The 18,845-nt window shown below is 35.0% G+C and overlaps 1 protein-coding gene across 6 annotated transcripts in view; it reads right to left on the bottom strand.

The window, feature by feature from the left end:
* Arhgef12 (Rho guanine nucleotide exchange factor 12) overlaps positions 1 to 18,845 on the bottom strand; it is a 155,205-nt gene that overhangs the window by 37,707 nt on the left and 98,653 nt on the right. For all 6 annotated transcript variants that reach the window (XM_063255933.1, XM_063255934.1, XM_063255935.1 and 3 more), the window contains 12 exons: positions 18,692 to 18,811; positions 17,046 to 17,186; positions 12,417 to 12,491; positions 9,874 to 9,966; positions 8,027 to 8,137; positions 7,642 to 7,740; positions 4,716 to 4,758; positions 4,313 to 4,418; positions 3,756 to 3,893; positions 2,622 to 2,654; positions 2,015 to 2,129; positions 1,460 to 1,565 (listed from right to left, as the gene is read on the bottom strand). In XM_063255933.1, coding sequence (XP_063112003.1) covers positions 1,460 to 1,565; positions 2,015 to 2,129; positions 2,622 to 2,654; positions 3,756 to 3,893; positions 4,313 to 4,418; positions 4,716 to 4,758; positions 7,642 to 7,740; positions 8,027 to 8,137; positions 9,874 to 9,966; positions 12,417 to 12,491; positions 17,046 to 17,186; positions 18,692 to 18,811 — 1,180 coding nt within the window. The remainder of the gene's footprint in view (positions 1 to 1,459; positions 1,566 to 2,014; positions 2,130 to 2,621; positions 2,655 to 3,755; positions 3,894 to 4,312; positions 4,419 to 4,715; positions 4,759 to 7,641; positions 7,741 to 8,026; positions 8,138 to 9,873; positions 9,967 to 12,416; positions 12,492 to 17,045; positions 17,187 to 18,691; positions 18,812 to 18,845) is intronic.

Here is an 18,845-nt window from a genome sequence, read left to right as displayed (position 1 = left end):
TATTTGTGAAAAAATATAAAACCAACACACAGCACAAAGAATACACAGAGAACATGAAAGAGTGTAGGGAGACAGAGAGTACAAGAGGGGAAAAGGAGAGGAGAGAGACACAAGCTAAGAGAGAACAGTGGAAGAGGGAAAGGAGATGCAAGAGGGTGATCAGAAAAGGAGAGAGAACGTGGAAAATGAAGTGGAGAAGGATGAGGCAGAAGGTGAAGGATCATGAGAAAAGGAAATGAGAAGAGCAGTGGCAGGTGGGGGAGGAAATGCCAAGACACAGAGGTCTATGAAGCTGTACCATCTGTAAGAAAAACGAGGAAACCTTTATCACTGTGGCAGTTTAGCAGGCCCTCCTGCCACTTTCCTCCCAGCACTTACAACTTTGTCCTCACAATACACCTCATCTTCTTCATAATCACAGTTACACAGGTCAGTACAAGAAGCTGCAGATATCTGGTAACCATCCTTCTCAGCAAGGTGCATCCTCAAACAGTTGTACACTCTGAGTCTAACCAGTCTTCCCAAAATCCTAAAACTCTCTCTGCATTGTTTGGAAGTCAGAGTCAACATGTGTAAGATCCTCCATCTCCCCAACCACCTTTCCAAAAATTTCTTTCCCTTTTCTCAGTATTTCTCAAACACGGGCACTAATGACATCTGAGTAAGAATGCAAATCATTTAGGACACCCTGTATCACTGTTCCACAACTTGTCTTCCACTGCTATCATGTCAGTGTTTGCAATGTAATACTGTCTAAGATGAGAAGTACTACCTGACCTACTTACCTTCCCCACAGTGCTAACATCTCTGTTTTTCCTGCAGCCCTTTCTAGTGAGTCGACCTTTTTCCAATGGCTTTAGGGGACAAGGGAGACCGGAAAATAAAGGCACCCTCTGAGCATGGTAGTACATGCCTATTATTCCAGCAGTCTGGGAAGCTGAGCCAGGAGGTTCACAAGTTTGAGTCTAGCCTGAGCAACTTAGTGAAACCCTGTCTCAAAACAAAAACTGGGTTGGGGAAGTGGCTCAGTGAAAAGGCCCTTAGTTCAATTCCCAGTACAAGACCAGACAAAGAAAAGGCACTAGGTGGAGAAATAGGACTATGGAGAGAGTGAGTGATATATGTACAAAGACATGGAATGAAATATGGTGCACACATAATCCACACATAATCTTTTTTTAAAATCTAAATCACAAGAGTGGAAGATCACAAAATCAGGAGAGATAAGTAAATGAGGTTATGAGTATCTGATAGAATGCTGCCATTAAAGACAACGTTTATGACAATTACATAGAAGCTAAGGGGTACTGAGTTCAGAAACAGCACTGAAGAGAAGAACACATTGGAAATTTAGTGACATCACCTCAGAAACACCTTCCTCTGCCAGCTCATGCCAGCCAAATGGACTTCTGATACAAGGACAGAACAGTGGGAATGCACATTTCATACTTGAACATACTTGCACTATTGTCATGACGACTTGGTCTCCTTGGGGGTCCCAGAATGCTGGGGAATCCTCTTCGCTTTCCCTTTTCTTCGCCTTCTTTATCTTTCTTCATGCTTTGCTAGAATTGAGACATAATCAGAAAGATAGAAGACTCCTAACACACAGTAGATTTCTTTTGCTACTTTCAAACAAAAATCTAATGCTGATGGTTACAAAAATGGTTAAATGTAAATAAAAGTGTACACACACATACCCTCAACAGGGTACTCATCAGAGATTGGCACACAGCTTTGCAGACATCAAAAACTCAAAATGTCTATGTAAACCCTTTAGAGATACTAATTTGGGAAAATAAAAGAGCAGTTTTACCAGGAGCTTCTTAACCATGCAAATTTACATGTTTACCAGGAGCTTGTTCTAAACAACTGATTCACCCATTCAACAATTTCACAAGTATTATTATGCCTAGTGACAATGTGCTGGCTTAGTAAATATTAAAAAAAAAACATTGCAATCAAGTGTAAACAATGTCAAGCCCTGAACACTCTATTATTATTCCAGTCTTACTTTGATTTTTGGAAGGAATCCAATTCGACCCCGCTTGTGCTCCAAATTTCGAGGTTCTTTCACTTTGACTCCCAAATGCTTCATGTACATGAGGATAACATACTGCATTGTGGAACTGAAGGAGAAAGATTCGGGAAGGTAAGACTTCTGAGAAGGAAAAGTCAGAAGAAAGGTATCAAACATTTCTAAAGCCACAATGTTGAAATTCTTTTTTTTTTTTTCTTTTTTAAGACAGGGTTTCACTATATCGTTTGGGCTGGCCTTGCACTAACTCATTTTGTAGCCCAGGCAGGCCTCGAACACTCAGTGATCTGTCCTGCCTCAGTGTCGAGTGCTGGGGTTACAGGTATGTACCACCAGGCCCAGCTAATAATGTCTAAATTCTTAAAATTAAACAACAACAAAAAAGTAAAAACTATCTTCAATGTATACATTAAAAGATTCTACTTGTATACTATTAGAGTATTAGTCAAATAAAATATAGGCCACCAGGGGGAGACCACACTCCACATTTCTAAGTTAAAAGAACTAAATGGTAATTTAGGGTTGACAGGCAAAAAAGTCAGGTTTTTTTTTTTAATTCTAGGAAAAAATAAAGTTTTATTACCTCTTTTCTTCTTCTACAGCCTGAGCAGTCATCCTAAAAATATTTTAAAAAGAAACTTATAAATTTAACGAAAGCATTGTTATTGAACTCAAGAGACCCAAGACAACAGAACAAAATCAAATGCTTTTGGTTTCACCTAAGTTGGTCACCCAGATGAAATACCCAAGGAATCCTAATTCCCAAAAGAACCACACCATTTTCATATTCATGTCATCAAGTGAATATGGTTTATAGCAAGAAATATTTTCCAAGCCTAAGCATTAAAACCAATGAAAATATTCAAGTAGTTTTGTTTATGGATTAGATTTTTTAGTGTTAGTCATCTGCTAACATTCAGAAAAAGAAATCCAAGAATTTTACCTAAATAAAATATTGGGGGGTGTTTCTCAAGTATTATGATAAAATAAATAGCTTCATACATACAACCTACCCTTCTAAACCTTTTTTTTTTTTTTTTTTTAAAGAACACATTTGAGATACAGTCCCTGAATGGAGTGGGCACATACACACAACACACCTGACTTCCTTTTTTAAGCCCCTTTCCTTCCCCTCCTTCTCTCGCCATCTCTTGATGCCATTCCCATTTGAGAAAGAGCTACTTCTCTACGCCTGTCATCTACCTTTACTTTTGCTCTTTATTTATAATTTGATTTTCTCCTATAAGAGAAATCATGCGATATTTAAGTCCATGTGTCAGCCTACACATAATGTCTCCAAGTGCAGCTGTTTTCCTACAAATATTTCCAGTTTATCTTCTTTTGTGACATGGCTGCAGGGGGAAAAAGGAACTCTTTTACATTGTTGGTGGGGATGTTAACTAGTACAACCACTACAGAAATCAGCGTGGAGACTCCTCAAAAGAGCAAAACTAGAAATTCCATTTGACTCAGCTATTTCAGTTATCTTCCCAAAAGGGTTAAAGACATAACGCTACAGTGATACATGCACATCCATGTTTCAAGGAGTACGATTCATAATAAATTAAATCTTGCAAGTGGCCCATATGTCCATCAACAGATAAATGGATAAAGAAAATGTGGTATTTTCACACAATGGATATTATTCTGCCCTTTTAAATTTGTTTGGAGTGCTTCAAATATAATTAGCAATTCCACAAGCACTTCTATTACTTACAATACTTCTTCAATTTTGGAAACAATCTGTTCTGCACATGCCCGCTCCTTCTCCAAAGTTACCCGGTCCTTGTCTCGTTCTACGTCAAGTTTAGTCAGCTCACTTTCAGCCAAAGTTAGTCCCATGCTACGTTTCTGCCTAAAGAGAACAGGAAAAATCGTTTGAGTAGTGTAGAGAAAAATCACCTCCTCCTGGATGGGTTTCAGCAGTTTCATTAGTTATGAGTTTCGAGAAACAAGGAAAATATCACAATCTCATACTTATGGGTCCATGTCACCTGGGATAATAGAGGGGAAGAAAATCCAAAGGTAATCACTCACAGATACATCTCTTTATTGTAGGCACAGTCCTGAGTGTGAATATTGAAAATATACGAAATGAGGACTATGAAGTCTTATTTTCACTCTAACCCTCTGACTCCACATGTTCATTACGTTTTAATAATGAAGGTAGGACCATATGGTTTACCGAGTGCTAGGTTAAGTTTTTAATGTCTTTTTCTACTTAGAAAAAAATTCAGAATGACCCTACCAGGTTTTATCTACGACCAAGCTTACCGAAAGTCTTCCAAGTGCCTCTGAACATCTGGGTGGACCCTTTCTTGCATCGTTTGGATATAGTGGCGATGTAGATCCTCAGGAATAAGTTCAGGTCTTCTCTTTTCTGTATAAAGAGAAAGGAATTATTTCACCTAAAAGTGCATTTCATGAAATATATAATAGAGACGCCAACCCAACAATGCTACTGTGTATAAATTTAGCTTGGAGTACATCAGAGAAATTCTTCAGTGCAGTTCATGCATTTCATCTCAGAATTTGGATTTCAATTCTCTTTAATGAATTGCTGACTCTCCTTGTATAGAGATTCAAGTGATTGCCACATGACAACATTGTTAGAACTGAATTGAGCTACATAACTACACTGATTCAATTCTGCAAAATACCGGTGTTCCAAACTTACCTAGGTCTATAGCTATTTCATCAGGAACAGAAACTTTCAGGTGCTAAAAGAAACGCAAACAAAAGGTGAAACAGCACTGAAGACTTTTCACAATAAACACAAACTCCTGTATACAACGTAAAGGGATACAACTTGGATACCTACTCATGGAAGCATATACACATAAAAGCTTACCTACTCATCCATATTTCATAGTTCCTGGAATGTCCTATTGTTTAAACTTAAAAATAAAACCTTCTCAAGCATTATGCTCTAAGGAAATATCCAGTTATTCACAGGCGACTGCATGCTTCAGTGTTATACTTATTCCTAATGAGTACATTGGCTTTGACTTTCTAGAACTATTATTATAATCACATGCACATAATTTGAATAAATATAGGTTAAAATCTAAACTGATCTATATATAAACCATAACTTTTATTTATTGCATTTGGGACCCTGCAGGCCACTATATTTCCACTATCCTGTGCAAGTTTTAAAAACCTCAACAGTCACACTTCCAAAAGGAATTTCTCTGAATACCAATAATGAACTTCTTGGAGTCTTAAATCTCCACTAATCATCTATAGTTCTTGCTACTGAACTAAGGTGACAGTCTCAGAATCTACTTCTTCCTAGTTGAGATTTTCCTTGTAACTGCAGTATTGAGTCCTGCTGTAAGACTGTTGTGCTTGTCACTCCATCAATTTGGAGGAAACTTTCATCATTTTACATGCAGAAAAATGACTTCATGAATAAGACTGTATAGCTATTTAAGTCACAACATTTCAGAATTTAAACAATTATAATAAAAATCTGAAGTTTTAACTTGGAAAATAAGTCATGCTAAAACATTGAGATCTCTTATCCCCCTCATTTTTAAAATAGTGAGATGTTCTTCAAATCTTTAACTGAAGCTGTTAAGCAACAATTCAACTTTCTTCCAAGTATTTCTAGCATCAATGCAAAAAATACACAAAACTTCATTTGTATATATGGATACTTATATGAAATAAATATGGCTGGTAGCATAAGAGAATAATTAACTAATTAATCAAAATTCTTTTTATTCTTTAATACTGATATAGACTATGAATAGCAAAATATAAGGTTTTTGCATAGCTTGGAGCTCTATTAAAAATATGAAATTCTATTGTAAAAGTGAAAGGGATAGAAAGTGCTCTAAAGGATACAACAGTATGTATAGTGTGTAAGATAGATGACCATATTACTAAATTTCTGTTAGATCATTGAACAGAAGGGTTTCAGTGTCTAGCCACCTTTTATCTTTGATTTTTTAACTTTAACAACTATTTTTAGGATGACAATATGTAATATATCAACTAGTGATTTTATGATGTTAATTTTTGTGAATTCTGTGTTATTCTATTTTTTCTATTTTAATTTTCTTTTCTTTCTTTAAATAAAAAAGAAAAAATGAAATTCACACATAACTTGAATATACTGTCATTTCTTCATGATAGCAAATATTTTTAATAAAAATGTGTAATATTTTAAACACAACAGTATAATCAGATCATTCAACAAATATGAGTCACACTGTCTGCCAGGAACTACTGGAGACGCAGTAGCATACAAAATAAAATATTTGCCCTAATGGAAGTGATATGCAGGGCAACAAAAAAGATGTATATGTAAATAAAATTAAATTCTCAGACAAAATAATACAGAAGATTAAGGGAGCAAGACTTCTAAGCAGGCTGGTCAAGGAAGGGTTCAGTAAGAAGGTAATACATTTGCCAATATGAACATGTAGTCACCTTTGTAAAAGAGTATGAAATAGGGGAAGAGCTAGAAAAAGCTGTGGAGTCAAAATGTTTGTGTGTATGTTTATTTTTACGATCATGTTTGCATGATAATGTTACGATTCAGTAGAAAAAACACTGATAATAAGAGAGAGAAGGGGGTAAGTGCCTGAGAAAGTTGTTTATGTGTAGGCAGAGAAAATATACCCTGGCTAAAAAGGAAAGCAACTGGTCCAGGGTAGAGGGGAACCAACTCCTTAACAGTATCAGAAAAAGGGTAGAGTACGTAATATAATGGACATAAGTAATATATCTGGCAGAAGTTCTCTTCTCTATGCATTAAATTTCCCAGAAAAACAGCAAGGTTATGAGCTGAGAAAAGGTTAGAAGAGGAAGTGACACATATTTTGAGAAAATGTATGAAGTAGTCATCAAAAGAAACAAAGTGAAAAGATGAGAGCTATGCAGCCTGATCATCCAAGGAAGTATTAAGTGCAAAACGCCATTTACTCATAGAAAGGGTAACCATAAAACTCAGCTTTAAAATTTTATTAAAATTTCCATTGGTAAGCCACGTGTAGTGGTGCATACCTGTAATCCCAGCACTTTTGGGAGGCTGAAGTAGGAGGACTGCCTCGAGTTAGTTAGAAGCCAGCCTGTGCCACATAGTGAGTTCAATACTAGGCTGAATTAAATAGTGAAATCCTATCTCAAAAAACTCAAAACGCAAAACAAAGCAAATTTCCACTGGTAAAAGAGAGCACTACTACCATTTATTTCAGTGTTAGAGACGGCTTTTCCACTACTTTCTAGTTAAATTTGTGTCTCTAAACCTTAAAGTGGCCACTTAGAGTTCAATTCTATAAATATTATCCCTTGGACCCTAATATACATGTCTACATATATTCTGTTTCTTGTTCTCCCATTCTAATTATGCACATGTGAAAACTCATACATATGTGTATCTCTTAAAACCTATTAGAAGAATTTAGATTCTCAAAACTAATTTAGAAATGATAAAAGAGGAAAACCAGTCAAGAGTAGCCAATAATAGAGATATAACTACAATTTCCAAAAGCACAACAAAGTCCAAAAACATGCAACTGAAGACTGGAAATAGAAAACCAGTAAGTCAATGTAGCGAAGTAAAGATAATTAATATTAACTTGGCAACTTACTGCAGATCGATCCAGGAAGAACTGGTGAAACTCAAGGAAGATGCGACGTGTTTCCTTGGAATTAGTCTGTTTATACAGGTCTGAGTAGAGATAACAGAGCTGACATGGAAAAAGAAATAAAAAAGACAAAGTAAAAAAATCACCAAAAAATGTTACTTGCTAGTTCCTCCTAAATAGGAATGTTTAGAATATGTAGTTCACTATCAACAATGCAGTCACTACCAATCAAGCCTTTAAAAAAACACCTTTTATGTTATCTTTCATTACTTATTCTGGACATATTTGGAAGACTGAAAGTCTTTCTACTCATGCTGTAGATACAGAGAGTTCTACATTACATAAATTAATATAGGATCTCTGAACCTGCTAAATTAACATATATTACCAATGTTGCAGGGTCAAACTGTGAAACTACATGGTGTAAGAAAACAGCCAAATGAGCAGGGCGAGACTTTAGCAGTTCAATGCTCTGGAAACAGCTGCACTGCCCGTTGATCTAGAAGAAACAGTTACACATTTATAAATGATATACAAGTACAAAATGCAACATAAACTCAAACAAAACTATGCAAATTTAATTTTGCCCTTCCTATTAAAAACTCAATATTGCAGAAGTTTCACAAAAATTTATTGGTAACACAGGCTATATAATCTCCACCTCTTGACCCAGATGGCACAGGCCTATCATGCCAGCTCTGAGGTTGCTGAGACAAGATCGAGGTTCAAAAATTGAAATCAAGCCTAGGCTACATCTTACACATCCTAACTCAAAAACAAAACAAAACAAAAGTCTTCTTTTGACAATTAATTATTAAACTATTTGGGAGAACAGATGTTTAGGAAGTGATTAACAAGGAGTTGATATGCCTGCAAATCAGCATGTAAAACAATCTCTAATTGTACTTACACAAACATAAGGCTTTTTGCTTAGTAATGAAATAGCTGCTTATCTTTTGGGCTAATCATAGAAATGGCAATCAAAAATGAAGTTTACCTTATTTTAAGACAACACCCAGAATATTTGTATAATCCCCTAAGAATTCTCAGCACGAAGACAAATTAAAGGTAAACTAGCATAATTTCCAAATAGTTTTTCACATTTAGATAAATTAGAGAAGCTACACTAAGTAGTATCAATTCTGTACGACTGTCTCAAAAAACAGGAGGTCATTTCTCAAATCATTCTCAAGTCAACCTATTCTCCTCTATCAAAACTAGCAATAGCACCAAAAAAAAAAAAAAAAAAAAAAAGACCACAGACCAATATAACTCATGAACATAGATGCAAAAATCCTCGTAAAATAAAAGCTAACTGAATCCAACCATACCAAATAAATAAATAAATAGACAACAGATCATGATAGACTCTAGGAATATAAGGCTTGTTCAACATTCTAACATTAATCAATGCAATCTACCATATTTAGATACTAAGCCAGAAAAGCCATACGATCATCTTATTTAACAAAATTCAATGTGTAGTCATCATAAAAACTCTCAGTAAGCCAGAAATATGCTTTAACCTAATAATACTTAACCTAACAGAGTATCTAACAAATAGTGTTAAGTACAGAGTATCTAAAATAGTGTTAAGTAACATACTAAATGATTGGGAATAAAGCAAGGATATATCATCACTCTGATTCAATTTCATACTGTAAGTCTGTGCCATTACAATAAAGGGAAGAACAAGAAATAAAAGATACACAGATTGGAAACAAGAAAATTTAAAGTCTCAGGACCAGCAGTGCCAGCGGTCCTGAATTTGATACATCACCCCCATCACCAAAAAAAATTGTAAAGTCTCTTAATAGACAGTATGCTTGTTTATAGAGAAAAATCCCAAAAGACATTCATTTTTTAAAAATCTTATAAATAGTAAGTGAACTTAGCAAGATCACAGGATATAAGAAGAATCAAGCCTATAATATATATTTATATACATATTTCATGCACATATTTCAAATCCCAGTCATTCATTATATATTATATTCAATAACATCCCAATATCACAATGAAACAATTTAAAATCAATGACACAACTTTCTGTTTTTAAATGCAAAGTCATTTCTAACAGTAAAAGCTAAAACAATCCAAGCTGCCACTGGTTCTAAGATTTAGTTTCAAATCCTTACATATGTTATTTTGATCTCCAGAAAATGTCTATTTGTTGCAATAAATCAGGCATTTCAAAAGTCAATTTATTTTTCAGAAAAAAAAAAAGATCATCACCTGTTCATGTTCAGTACCAAAATCATCATCCTCTGCTCCAATAATATGAGGTGTTACACGGGTTAAGGGACTCCCAACAAATGACTGAGTGTCCTGGTAACATTCACAGAAAAGAAAAAGAAAAATTATAAGTCAGTGAAAGAATAAAACTGAACCATCAAAAAGATATGGTTCACTTAACTGATGGGATTTATTTTTGGTAAATTTCTTTTAGCTACTTTATTTTCAAAGTAGTGGTTTTCAAACTGTCTAAGCCCATAAACCACCATAATAGAGAAAATAATCACAACAGAAATAACTAATTCTTGGAGAATGAGGAGGACTAAAATTATCCTTGAAAATAGTAAGTACTCTTTGATTACTATACCGTTATTCCAATCACTTTCTATATCCTTAATTTATTAACTTCACATACCTATACCTATTAGAGAAAGACATAAAATGACTTATGCAATTACTATAAAAAGTTAAAGAATAGAAAAAATACAAAAAAAGGAGAGCAGAAATAAGACAGAATTAGCGGAACTATTAACACACCTGAGAAATGCTAAACGATTTCTATCAACTATACAAAATTGAAAACTATTACTGAATTCTATATTTAATTCACTTTCATAAATGCATAATACAGCATTTCTCAACTTTGCTACTGTTGAAATTCTTGGTTAGATAACTATTTGTTGAGGGGTTGTGCTGTGCACTGTAGTTATGGTTAGCAAGCATTCCTAACCTCTACCATCCAGCAGGTGCTAGCGGTAGCTTCTAGCAGTTTGCTAAGACAAAGAAAAGTATTTCCAGATACTGTTCAACATTCCCGCAGGGCAAAACCACTCCCTGTTGAAAATCACTGGCATATTGCAATAAAAGTTTCAAGTGATTTCACAAATCACTTGTTAGAGATCACAAATCACTTTTTAGAGAAACAAAGACATTAAGATTTTAAAAATAAACTGGAGTTTGGCATACAGCACTCCATTTAGTACCTCATCTGCTCATCTACTCACAAGGCTGGAGTCAGCATGAAGAAGGCGGCATAAAAGAATTTATAAAGCGATATTTGAAGAACAAGCAATAAGATCAAAGGTCATGTAGGATTAAGAGAAATAAAAATCATGAAAGAAATAGAAAAAGAATGAATTTGGCTTAAACATGACAGCAGCTGACCATGGGAAATCTGGCGCTCACAGTGGTGGCTGGGGCTACACTGGCTTAGCAGTCACTTGTACAGCAGTTACGTATTAAGCGTATGTAAGTAGATCTGTAGGTTACAAATGCAGTGAAAGTTATAAATTCATTGAAGAGTATGCATCTATAGTTTTTCTTCCTTAGGTAGTAATACTATATACTGCATCCCTAAATGTGATTCTGCCTTTTAAAAATTATTCTTTTAACTGCAAGGTTTCAATGAAAAAAAAAATCATGTAAAAACAACAGAAATTTGCTTAGAACAAAAGACAGACAAAGTTTAATTTTATAACTGAGTTGATGTCTTTAATTTTTCAATAGTCTTTATGTTGTTAATAGTCAATATATCACAAAATTTTGTTAAATCTTTCACTATAAAACTTCAGCCAGGTTTGCTGGTACACATCTACAATCCTAGCACTTTGACAGAGCGATACAGAGGGAGGCAAGTTCAAACCTAGCCTGGGCAAATTAACAAAAACCTGTTTAAAAAAAAAAAAGGCTTGAAATGCAGCTCTGTGAGAAATGCAGCTCTGTGAGAAAGTCCTGAGTTCAGTGAACAGTACCACAAAAAACAAAAGACCCTTCAAACAAATGTAATTTTAAAACCAGAATGCTAAAAATATTCAATGGAGAGCATTTAAGAGCCAGCAGTCCCACTTCTTGGTATATAACCAAAGAACAGAAAACAAGGCAGCGTCAGTCACAACAGCCAAAAGGCGGAAGCCACCCAAGTATCCACCGTTAGATGAGTAAATAAAATGTAGCATGTGCATATCATGGAACAGTACTCAGAGTCAAAAAGGAAGGAAACTGTGATACACAACACAGCAGAGAGGGACTGAAGACACTGTGCTACTTGAAGAAAGTCACGAAAGTCATGTGATTGCATGATTGCATGTACTTGAGCAGCTAAAATAAGTCAAATTTATAGAGACAGAAAATAAAATGGCGGTTGCCAGAGGCTGGAGCGACAGATGAACGTAGACTGAGTGCTTAATGAGTACCAAATTTCAGTTAAGGGGACAAATGGCAGTGACCGTTGTCCAGCAGCATAAATGTACTTACAGCTACCATCCACTTAAAACAGTGTTTTTATGTCTGTCTTACTAAAATAACAAAACACTACCAAGCAACTTAAGAATACCCATTTTTTTTAACTCTTCATTAATTTAACAAAGAAAAGCATATCAAATTTATCCATCATGTCTTAAATATAAGAAAAGGTAAAAGGGCTGGGGGTGTAGCTCGGAGGCACAGGACTTGTCTACCATGTGTAAGACCCTGTGTTCAATCCTAGCACCACCAAAAGACAAAAAAAAGAAAGACAACATTCACTGCATAGACTTCATACTTACACTGTCCTGAACTGCTTCAGTTCTCTCTGGGTTTTCCTCTGGATAAACCTTCTCTTTCAGGCCACTCTTAGGACTCTAATGAGGAAAAACAAAAATTTCCTCAGTTCATTTCAACAGGCTCACCAAAGCAGGTAAGGAAAGACAATGTACAAACATCAGTTTCCTGAGTTCACTTGTATTCAAACTACTAAGTATCTTTCATATAATACCTGCATTTGCTACTTTCCTCCTTGACTTCAGGAAGTTAGTCTCTCAGCTTTTCAGTTGATCAATAATATAGAACTAATAAATTGGTTTTACTAATCTTCAGGCCTAGAGGTTATTTTTCTACTAAACAACTCTAACTAGATACATTAAATGACTTAATGTAAAATACTACATATCTCAAACTCGTAATGTCAAAATTATACTCTATCTATGCCTTTCCTAACTATTCTTTCTTTCCAAGTTAAAAGCATCTTCCCTCTATTACGTTTGCAATCAAGTTTGTATCTAGTTTTCTGTTACACCCTCATGTGAAACCTGCTATGTAGATTTTCATAAAATTTACATGGAATGTTGGAGATAGCTTAATGTAAAATTCAAACTATATGACATGCATTCACTTTTGGGAAATAAGAAACACCCAAAGTATTCTTTAGAATAACTAAAATGGAGAAATAAGAACTTGTGTATGAATGCCATAGGGAAGACACATTCTCTACACATACATCAAGATATCACAGAGTAGAGAAAACAGTGGTCTCAAATGTATGGCCCACCTTGGAGAAGTGGATAGCTCTAAATCTTAAGATATTAAAAGATAAAATTAGTGTAATACCATCACAAAAAGCAATAAAAATTGTTGAAGATACACAGACTCCTGTTAAAAGACAAATGTTAAGTGAGTTCCCAGATATCAAAAAGGGATGATTCACATTAGAATTTGAATTTGAAATATTACATTCAGGCATGCATGCGCGCGTGCGTACACACACACACACACACGGCCCTATCTCACCTTTGGAATCTGGCAAGGTTATCAACTCTTATGAAAAGAACCCAAGAAAAGTATTTATCTTGCATTTCCTATAGAAGTTATATTTTAAGGTAACCTAGTCTAGCAGTATTGTAAGACTTCCTCTAGAAGTTATATTTAAGGTAACTTAGTAACAGTAAAGGAAAACACTTCTCTATAATTCCATCCAACAATATACCAAAAGAATGACAAAGTACTAGTGTCATTCTTTCAAAACTTTTAATGAAATAACTGATCTAGTAGACATCTTGATCATCATTTTAAAACACGATAAATATAAAGCTTGATGGGGAACTTTATAATAAAAGAATCAGGCTGACATTACGTGCATACTTTACGTGCATAAGTTCATCAATGGTATGATGTATACAGTACTACCCGTGAATTGTTCTTGGCAAACAACCACCATCAAACCTTAATCTGATCACAACTCTAAGTCTGTCAGTTTTCAGGAAATAAGAATAGAGGAACAGGTTATAAAATACCATAAAAATCAATTAGAAAGATTATTCTTTTTAAACTGGACCACGACCCAATTTCTTTAACATTTCTAAAACAAAAAAGTAGCAAGCATAAAAGAGAAAAAAACAGGAAATCTAAAATAACATCAACCAAAAATAATGTGAAATCTTTGGATCATGATTTTTAAAAAACCACAAAAAAATTGTAAGGAAATTAAGATAATTGAACTGTATGTTAAGAAAATAATAATTCCTAAGGTTTTATACCTGTATTATACTTATATTCACCTGATAAAGGCTCACATTAATGAAACAATGTCCTGACTTGACTTTAAAGCAAGCCAATGTTGGAAGATGTGGAGAACAGGTTTGCGAGCATGCTGTTGACACCTGCTGAGGCTGCACTATCAAGACATCACAGGCATCATTAAACCAGGCCCCTCCCTCTACTTCGGGCTACATTTGATACTTTTCCATCTACATACTTGAAAAACAAAGTCATTCACAAACGCAGAGGCCGAATTTCAGCTGTCCACGTGTGACCAATGTGCTCATCTTGAGAGAACTGATATATGGGATTATTCCAAGACTTCATCAGGTAGCCAGGCACCCTGCACAAGCACCCAGGACACTAAGGCAGGAGGACCACAAGTTTGAGCCCAGACCAGGCAATTTAGCACCTCGGTCTATTGTCAGTGCAAAGGCCCTACGATTCAATGCTTAGTACTATAAGACACCAGCAACGAAAACGCTAAGGTGAACAAAAGGTGGCATTTTATTTAACAGCAACTCCACAAACATTACCAGAACACCATTTTATAAAAATTAGGAGAAATTTTTAAAAATTAAAAGTGTTGATTCAAAAGTTGACTTATTCCTCCAAATTTACTGCAGTGCGAGCAAAATAAATATAGAAACTTATTTACATTAAAAGCACCCCTTTTTTGTCTTGGCCACTTACATATTCAGATATCCTAATCTTGACTTGCACAATGATCATTTGTTTAGTGTTATCTTTCCCATCTATAAAATGGTGATATAATTAGGACTATGAGAATTTAAAAAGAATTATTTGTAAAGCACAATATATAATAATCTCTGCCACAAAATAGCATTTGGTAAATGTTCACCGTTAGTCATTCAACACACATGTGAATGAAGTTCAGCAGTCTTCTTACAGACATTACTCTTCAGTTAGTTTTCTATACTGTTGTCTTTGATGGTGCCTTTCTTCTGCTTACACAATAAAGCCTAAATAGTCCACCCACTGATTTTGTCATCTGCTGAAATTCTTACCAAATATCAATTACATGTTAGTCTTAATTCAATGAAGTGTCTATTATGTATTCACCAATTAACTTGTTATTCAATAAAGTGATATTCTAAGTTACAGATTTTAATCCTACATTTTAATCCTTTATCCTACAAGATAAAGCTGGGCATCATGGTGCATGCCTATAATCCCAGCAGTCAGGAAGCTCAGGCAGGAGAACAGCCGTGAATTTAAGGCCAGCCAGGGTTACATAGGGAGTTCAATGTCAGCCTGAATTACATAAAAAGACCCTATCTCAAAAAGAAACAAAACAACAAAAGCAAGATAAAATTGAAGACCATCCTCTGTATCCCTTTCAGGGATTGTGCTTTGGAAATGTAGAATGGCATAGCACATCGTTCGTGCTCTCGAGGAACTTCCCGAGAAAACTTCCTGTCGCAGGATTGGAGTCCACAGAAACAAAGGAGAAGTAGCACTAAATAAAAAATGACCGTACAGGAAGAGTCCCAAAAGCAGTACCCCTGGAACAGCTGGACTCAGCCATTTACAGCCTGTATTCAAGTCTTTGTTTCCAAGATAATATCCAGCTGTTTCATCCATAACCCTAATACACCAAGTTGCCCTGGAATTTTCACTGCTCTTCCAAAATGTTGCGTGTTCACACCTCAGTGCCTTTGTTTGTATTGAGTAGTGGTACTTTGCAGCTAGGTGGAGACAGGGTAAGTTTGACAAGTCTATTAATTCCCTTTGGGCTTAGTTTTTTTCTTCTGTAAAATTGCAACAATAGTACTATTTCATGAAGCTGTTTTGAGGATTATCAGTGTACAGTATGTATGGCCAATAAAGCCTAGCTATAGTAATTTCTTCTCAAGTCAAAATTAAAATTTTCCTTTAAAATCTTTGACCCAATCACAAAATTATCACTATCATTCCAAAAAGTATTCTCAGATTTTCTATGCAAAAAGTACTGAATCTCTAGGGCTAACCCTAAAAAGATAGCCTGAATTAAGGCATACTTAGCCCATAGCTTTCACGTTTTTTTTTAAAAGCTTTCACATTTTTTTTAAAAGTACAACTTTCAATAACAGAGAAACCTTACACTGTCAACGAGCATTTATGGTGGCTACGCGAATACAACAAAAGTCACAGAAGGAACATCTCTTCTACATACCAATCAGCTCTATTTTCTGTTTAGTCTTCCAGGAAAACACTAGTCACAATCCCCTAACTTGATTTCATGATTCACAGTTACAAAAAGGCTCTACTTCCCTTTATCATTTTTAACCAGGGTGATTTAAATCTTAGTGCTATCACTGCATACTACTCCAGTAATCCTGAACTGGGTTTTTAATATTCATGTTACTGTGGTACTACATCATATTCAACGCAACTTACTTCATCGTCATTTTTTAACAATACTCATGTTCGTCTGGTAGTCTTCTGGACTAAGCAAGAGTGCTGTTACTAAACCAGAGCTATGAACTGAAGTCTATCAAACAGAACTAAAGCTTTTCCTCTTTGCAATGGCAAAGTGCCCCATGATTCAAGACTGAGTCACTCTGACCACAAATGGAATATTAACATGCTCTTAAGATATCAACAGTTGGCCTCTCAGTTCAGTAAAAAAGCACTGGCATTATTAACTTTTCTACCCACAAACAAGACAGCGGCTGGGAAATTCCATTCCTGCAAAAGAAACACTTGGCAATAAATGTCTGAGGGAAAAAGTGAATTGTGGAATTAAAAGCTCATATACAACAGTAGCCAGAATTTTTGTTTACCAAATTGCTGTACTTCATATAATTTAAAATTGAAGCAAGAAGGGGGCTGAAAGGAAGAATACAAGGAGATAAAAATTAACAACATTTAAAGCTTACATCTGCACTGTCACTGCTGGGCCGAGATGTCTCTCCAGTGTTCCAGTCAGTCTTGCCCAGTCCATCTCCAGGATCTGCTTCTGCCTCAGAGACAGTCAGGGTGTCACCAGAAGGTCTGGAGGGTGGAACTCCAGCTCCGTCCTGAAACAAGGACACACACACACACACACACACACACACACACCCCAGAATGATCATTTCTGACTGCATAAAGAAATAAGAGTAAAGCTATAGTCTACCTGGGGACTGCTCTTGCTTGGATACTATGTTGTGATTAAGAATAGTTACTTAATCCTTTTACAGTAAAAAGCATACATACTAATTCTATGTTTCTAAAGCGGTATGATCATAAAGACAGGGAAAGTGATATTTTACTAAAAAGAGTAAAAGTTTCAACTTCAAAATATAGGCCCCAAATCTGTTAATTCATATAATTTACGTTATTTGTCCATTAGTAGAGATCATTACAATATAACTTCTGGTTAACTGCCTTCCAATGCTTCTGAGTCTCAGTAAGATGCCCACTCTGGGATACAATGCTACAACATAAATTAGTGTAAGCTTTCAGATCAGCAACACAGTTTTACTGTTTCAGCAGGGTAAGAGTACTGGCTTTGTTCAACAACAACAATGTAAAACTGTCAGGGTTATGGAAGCATACTAAATGTGACATAACAAGAACTAAAAAATTTTTTAAAATATGAAATGAAAAGCACACTAAATCAGGAAGTCAGGAGATGTTACACACTTCATAAGTTTATACATCATTTAACTAGTTTGGACCTAGTTTCCTTAAACACATTATTTTTTAACTTAAAAATGAACATATTAGACTAGATGATCTCAAAGAATCCTTTTAGTTTTTATGACTATGTGGCTTTTCTTTCAAATTTAACTCAAGAATAGTGTCAAATCATATTTTATTTTAAATATGTAATTTGCCCATTTTCCCTGAAGATGCAATATAAAAAACTATATATTCTAAATAGATATGTCTGATTGCCTTTAAACACTGAAAACATTATCTGCAGTTTATACCTCCATAACAAATTCTGTTGGTTACTTTTAAATTATAATGAAAATACAGTCATTAAGAATATATATGTTCACTTAAATACTCAGAATGGGTTGAGTTCTGGTTCTATTACTTTTGAGCTACTTGACCTGAAACAAGTTGCTAAATCTGAGTTTCTCTGTACACATAAAATGGGGTAAAACAATGTAATCTAAGCTCAGAGGTTTGTTGTACATATTAAATAAAAGAATGCCTGTCACGTATTTAGCAAAACACTTGTTACTTTGTAAAATATTATATTCCTATTTAAAAATATAAGAACTTATGTTTTTAAGATGGCAGAGTGAACCAAATAATACATTTATCTAATCACATTTTTGGAGTTTGCTACATCAAAGTAAAACACTCAACTGCTTTTAAAATAATACCACAAAGAAAACTGAGTGATATGAGCAAACAATTAGAAGCCTAAATTTATTTTTGTTAATCACTATGTCTCTAACATCTATGTAGGACCTGCTGTCCTATAATAGAAAAATCACTTTGAAAAGATAACTGCAGCATTCTCTGACACATTCCTACAAGAAAATTTTTCTACAAAAATCTGGTTAGATTTTAATAGTGCTGCTACCTGAGCAGAGCCTGTGGCTTTGGATAACTGCTCCTGCAGCTGAGGAATGTGTTTCTTGGCCTCTTGGATCTCTTTTAGCAATCTCTGTGCAGGTGTTCGGTTGTAATCTTCCTGCAATGACTGAAAAGTTGTTAAAGTATTTTGAGAATTATTT

This window comes from Cavia porcellus, unplaced genomic scaffold (genome assembly GCF_034190915.1).
Source record: "Cavia porcellus strain 051 isolate PalLab524CR breed Dunkin Hartley unplaced genomic scaffold, mCavPor4.1 scaffold_9, whole genome shotgun sequence".
Lineage (NCBI taxonomy): Eukaryota > Metazoa > Chordata > Mammalia > Rodentia > Caviidae > Cavia > Cavia porcellus.
This window is presented reverse-complemented; position numbering and strand designations above follow the sequence as displayed.